General features: G+C 50.9%; 1 protein-coding gene across 4 annotated transcripts in view; it reads right to left on the reverse strand.

The window, feature by feature from the left end:
• The window catches only part of SCAF4 (SR-related CTD associated factor 4), a 57,985-nt gene extending 52,668 nt beyond the window's left edge, over positions 1-5,317 (reverse strand). Inside the window, exon 1 of one of the 4 annotated variants that reach the window (XM_044750641.2) lies at positions 4,848-5,317. In XM_044750641.2, coding sequence (XP_044606576.1) covers positions 4,848-4,877 — 30 coding nt within the window. In that variant the 5' untranslated portion in view covers positions 4,878-5,317. The remainder of the gene's footprint in view (positions 1-4,847) is intronic. The other 3 variants (XM_044750645.2, XM_070488756.1, XM_044750642.2) reach the window with 3 other exon arrangements.
• Between the last annotated feature and the right edge of the window lie 683 nt (positions 5,318-6,000).

The following is a 6,000-nucleotide window of genomic DNA, read 5'->3' on the forward strand; positions in this document are numbered from 1 at the left end:
CTTATTCTTTTTAATAAGTGCATTTCTCAGTTTAAATTTCCAATATGGTAAATATCAACAGATATAACCCAAGGATAAAAAAGCTCTCTGTGGGGGCCAGCCTGGTGGTGTAGTGGTTAAGTTTGTGCACTTTGCTTCAGCAGCCTGGGGTTCAAGGGTTTGGATCCTGGGTGCAGACTTCCGCTTGTGAAGCCACATCCCACACAAAATAGAGGAAGACTGGAATGGATGTTGGCTCAGCTACAATCTTCCTCAAGCAAAAAGAGGAAGATTGGCAACAGATGTTAGCTCAGGGCCAATCTTCCTCACCAAAAAAGAGAGGGAGGGGGAGGGAGAGAGGGAAGTGCGCTCTCTGTGGTCCTTAACTTTTAAGAATTTAAAGGAGTCAAAATCCAAAAAGTTAGAGAACAGCAGTCCTTACACAAGGAGACATGTTTGAGAAAGTTCACTGCAGTGTTTGTCATCAAAAAATGAGAAACAACTTAAGTGTTCATCAACCAGGGAACCAGATAAATAAAATATGGTTTAGTCACACAATGGCACACTACACAGCAGTTAGAACTTAATATATGGTACTAACAACATTTGAGCAAAAAAACACATTACAGAATATGTACAACATACCACTCATGTATATCAAAACACAGAATATTACATATCGTTTATGGATCATAGAGATTGATACTAAATTATTATCTGATTGCCTCTGACTGGGGGAATGGGACTTGGGATGGGAGAAACAAGGACTTTAACTTTATAATATTTTATTTTTAAATTAAAAATGCTTAACATCGTAACAACTGTCAGTTCTTGTTATATTTTCTTTGCACTCTTTTTGTACTTTAAACATCTTAAAAATCAGAGATGTTGCAAAAAAAAGTGAAGGGGGAAGAGAGATTCTTCTGGATTTAGAGAAGATTGATTAAAGGTTAAAAATGCAATCAATGGATTTAAATAATCCAATCTATAATCTTTATTCATTCAACAAACTTATGAGAAATACCAAACTCTCCACATTAAAGTGTATAAACACAGAACACTTGATCACTGATATTTTTCACTCATCTTTCATCTTTTACAACACTTAACACAGTGTCTTGCCATAAAAGTCCTCTATTAAATGGGTGTCTTTAACAACTCCACTTTTTTTAATCTTCCTTCCTTTCTGTATCAGAGAGATTGACCTCCTTTCCCTGTGCTTCCGGTCTGTCCCTTTCCTCTTATCCACAATTTTGCTTTAAGTTAACTAATCCCTCTTGCTGCCTGAAACTATGCTTTTCTATACCTCCACCCTCAACATGCTCAAGTTTCTACTCCCATCTAACTGAGACCAGGGCTTGAACACCACTTACTAAGACCTTATATACATACTATACAAACATAACGCAGGACTTAGCACCAGACTTAGCTCTCCCTTCCCTTCCTGCTTGAAGCAACTTTTCCCTTGAATCCCTCACAACTATACTTGCAAAAACAACTACTTTACATTTGCTACCTCTTATTTCCTTATCTCCCCTATCACCATTCAACCTTAAACTTCAGATCCTCTCACCCTCAAACATTTTAGCGGCCTTTTTCTTAAGTCTTAACCAGACCACTCCTCTGGTATCATACAAAGCATCTTCAGGCGGCAGTCAGGATGGGGAGATCTGCATTCAAATCCCAGCTCTGCCATTAGCTAGCAGTGTGCCCTTGGGCGAATTCTCACTTAACTTCTTTGAAAATCAGTTTCCTCATTTATAAACAGCTGTCTACCCAAGGTTGTGGGAATATTAAATTAGATATGCATATATAAAGTACCCAACATGACAGAGATGTTAACTAAATGCTAATTCCTTTTCTTTCTCTCTCCCTGTTTTCTCCAGGGCACATCTGAGAGCGACTCCCAGATGTCTCCTTCTATCTCTCGGCTGCCTCGAAGTTTGAGTCCTAGGTGACCAACTGCTTGTCAAAAACTTCGACAAGACTGTTTCACTCACACTCAAATTCAACCTGTTCAAAAACCAACCATATTTTCCCCTCCACTAAATATGCTTTTGATGACTGCCTGACTTGTGTGAATGGCAGCACCACTCTCCCTGCACTCAGACTGTGGGGGCGAAAGGTGCTTTTAAAGCCTATCAGATGCCAGGGTCCCTGGATTCTTCTGGCCCACATCCTTCTCCTCCTCTCCATTCCCTCTATCCGGCCATGCCAAGTCCAGATTCTACTTGCTTCTCCTACCTCAGTCCCTAACCCGTCAATCTTCCCCAAATCGCTGCCTTCTACAATACATACTACAAATCAAGCAGCATTTTGTTATCACTCCACTACTTAAAACCTTCTGTTTATCCATAGCCTAACAACGGAATTCAAACACATTTGATACACACGAAGCTTGTTAGGCTCCAAACTACTCAACCATCCTTACTTTCCAGCAGCCTCCAGGGTCAAACTACTGTTCACTTATTCCTCAGTACTGCTGCCCTTTAAACACTGTTTCCTACACCTTCTGAAATTCTGAAACCTGATACCTTCTTCTCTTCCCAAATCTTCCATGATTCCCCCATGGCCATCCCACAGCACTTTATAAGGGCCCCAAAGGAAGCTGTTTTTATCACATAATAAAGTTATTTGCCTAAGTCTGTGTCCTCTATTATTTAGGCTCCTAGGGGGTAGAGATCCTTGGTAGTACCACAATATTCAGAACACAGTTTTGCAGCTGAGCAGACACTCAGAAGTTTGTAAAATAAAGATAAGATTCGGGAGATTTGAGGTTACAGGGAACTTAACAACATTTCATGAATGGGGAGAGATGCGCTACAAATCAAGCAGGAACAAGAAGATAGATTTTAAAGTTAGACTAATTTCTCCAGAAGAAAATTTCTTCAGAATAAAGTTTAGTAGAAGAGAGTGGGAACTGGTAACATACACCTAACATAATGCAGTTGCATTATGAAAAAGTTGCAGTTGATAAAGACTAGCAACGGAAATGAAAATTATTTAAGGAGGAAAATGAGCAATGATAAGAAAATTCTCATTGTGTACATTTAAAAAAGTTAAAATACCATTTTCTCCTTTCAAGGAGTCAATGTCATTCCTAACTCTGATTTTTCAAAGAAAAAATTACTGATCACACTTTTCCAGAATCGACATGAGATACTTTCCTTAATGTGTTTAATGTCAGCTTCCATAATGCCTAAATCAGAATTAAATACTTCTGATCTTAAGAAAACAGTAAAAATCTTCCTCCTCATTCATTAAAAATTGCTATTAAAAATATTCAACAAGTTTTTACCTCGAGAAAGAAATGTACCTATAATCTTTAAAAAGTTGTTGCACCATTTGTATAAATTCTCATTCATTCCAACAAGTATTTGCCAAGCACCTGCTTTGGGGGGCGGAGGAGGGAAAGAAGAGAAACTCCCCGCCCTCGCGGAGCCAACATTCCAGTATATTTTACCTTCAGGAAACAAAGTCATCTTCCAGCTGGAAATCTTTGGAGCATTATCACAAACTCTCTAGCCATCAAAAATGAGGAAATATTATTTCATTATTTTGAAAATCACCACTACTGAACTTTGCAAGGCACTGTCCAACACCGGTTGCAACTACTGCAGTTAAACCATTTTATGGACCCATCCGTTGAAGACAAGTAGTCTTTTAGGATAATTTGTAATGCAATAAACGGTCCTAACTGCAGTGTTACTGGACGGTTCCAGATCACGGCACCGCGAATCGAAAGGAAAGTTATCGCACCCCAATTCTGTTACAAGCGAAACTTCAAAATCTCATTGCGAGATGCGGCAAGTTTTCACGCCGTACCAAGACATGGAACACGACTACGTCTGATTTTTTTTTCAGCGCTGGGTTGATCTTTTAGTATTTGGAAAAGGGTCATAATCCAGCCCAACACGTGACAACAGTTTCCATCCTGCAACTACATTTTAAATCGTCAGTGGTCAAGTTCCCTCCCCCCAAATCGATTCTGATAAATGGGAAGTGTGGACTCCGCGCTCCAAGACCGGCACCTGGAACCAAACTAGAGAGCTTTAAGGCGGCAGGCAGCTTTGTTCCCGGTTTTGGGAGGTTTTCACATGTAAATGTGCCCGTAGAAGGGAGTCGAGGATTAACTAGTGCGGAAGGGGCGCGAGGGTGGGGGACTGGCGGCCACGGCCGGCTTTCTAGCGGACCACGGCGGGGCAGACTCTTCTCTCCCAGGCTACTTTCTAAGTGTCACGTTGGGGCCGCCGAGCCCGGAGAGGGTCGCGCCCGAGACCCGGTCTGGGAAGCAGCTCTCCCTCTCCGTTCACGAACCCCACTGCCCGAGTGGGCGAACCCCGGGGGCTGGGACCTCTCCAACTCCTCCCCGCCCCGGGATCAGAGTCCAGCGGCCGCCGCGCCGCGGCCTGAGCAACAGGAGCGCCGGGACCGCCGCTCCGCCAGCCCCGCGACCGGCAGATGCTCCCGCTCCCCCGCCCCCAACCCCGCCCGCCCGCCCGCGCTCCTTTCTTAGCCCCTTGCGGGCTCCCGGCCCCGCGAAGCCGGCACCGGCGCTGCCCCGACCCGAGAGCGGGCGAAGTCCGAGGCGCCGGCGCCGCCGCGGGCTGGGGAGGCCGGCAGGGGGCGAGGGGGGCAGCCCGAGGTCGGCGCCCGGGGTGGGCGGTGGGGGAGGGGTGCGGGGTCGGCGCCGGGGGCCGCCACCGCCTCCCCAGGGCCCCAGGCCGCTGCGCGCAGGCCCCGCCGCCCCGGAACCGGGGCAGGAAGCGTCCCCACCCCGACCAAAGCTTCAAACCTCCCGGCGGCGGGAGAAACGGCGGCCGGCGCCCGCGGCAGGCCCGGCGCCCGCTGCCCCGAGCACCCCTCACCTCCTGGTTGAAGGCGTTGACGGCGTCCATGTTCGCGCTGCGGCGGCGGCTGCCCCGGGCCCGCCGCTCACATAGACCTCGCGCCGCGGCGGAGCGGGGCCGGGGAACCGGCTGGGCCTGAGGGGCGGGGGGAGGCGACGCGCGGCGGAGCCCGAGGCCGGGCAGGAAGAGGCTGCGGCCGAGGCAGAGGCAGAGGCGGAGGGCTGGCGGGCCCCCTCTCAGTCCCGTGCGGAGGATGAGGGAAAAGAGGCGGCGGCGGCGCTGGGCTCCAACATGTCCGTTTGGCGGTGGCGGCTGCGCTGTGCGTCTCGCTGACACGGCCCCCCGCGCCCTCACGCACTGGCCCACACTGGCCCGACCGGCGAGCGGGCGGGCCTCTCTCTCCCTCTCGCCAGCGGGATGGCGGCAGCGGCCCGAGTCCACGCCGCGCGGGGCACCCTGGGACGGCTCGGGCCTCCCAGCGCTTCCTGTGCCCGGCTCCAGCCCCGCCCCGCCCCGCCCCGCACGCGCTGGCCCCGCCCCAGCCCCGCCCCGCGCGCCGCGCGCCCGGCTGCTGGCGCGTGACGCCGGGACGCCTGGCGCTTTCCCGCCGGCGGCCGCCGCGGGCCCGGCAGGCGGCGTGGCGGCGAGGCTGGGTCCCGGTCAGGGGCGCGGGAGAGCGCGGGATCCCGGCGCCCGGAGGCCGGCAGGGAGAAGGCCCGCGCACACGCGCGCCCCTGCCCGACGCGGCGGTGCCCGAGTGCGTTTGTGTGTGCCCTGCTGCCCAGGCAGGCCAGCGCCCGGCCGGGGCGGGCGGGCATGGAGCCGCTTGCTCTGCGCTGCCTGGAACAAAAGGCGCAGGACTTAACCTCAGCCCGCTGGGCATGCATTTGCAGGCTCCCGTGCAGCCTCCGCCGATGCCGCCCGGTGTCTGCTCTAATTGTGCGGGTTAACTCTGCGCGAGCTGAAGCACCGAGAAGGACGTCCGGGCGCTGGATATCCACGCTGGCCTAACGGAACCCCTGTGCAGCCTCGTGCCGCGGGAGGAGTGGATTCGCTGTATTTGATGTCGATTCCCCAAACCACGTTGTTTCTTTTTGGTGGAAGCCCTTTGCCTTGATTCACTTTCCTTGAGTACCTACTCTCTGCCGGGCACTGTGCTGGGTTCTGGGGA

This window comes from Equus asinus, chromosome 18 (assembly GCF_041296235.1).
Source record: "Equus asinus isolate D_3611 breed Donkey chromosome 18, EquAss-T2T_v2, whole genome shotgun sequence".
NCBI classification, from domain to species: Eukaryota; Metazoa; Chordata; class Mammalia; order Perissodactyla; family Equidae; genus Equus; species Equus asinus.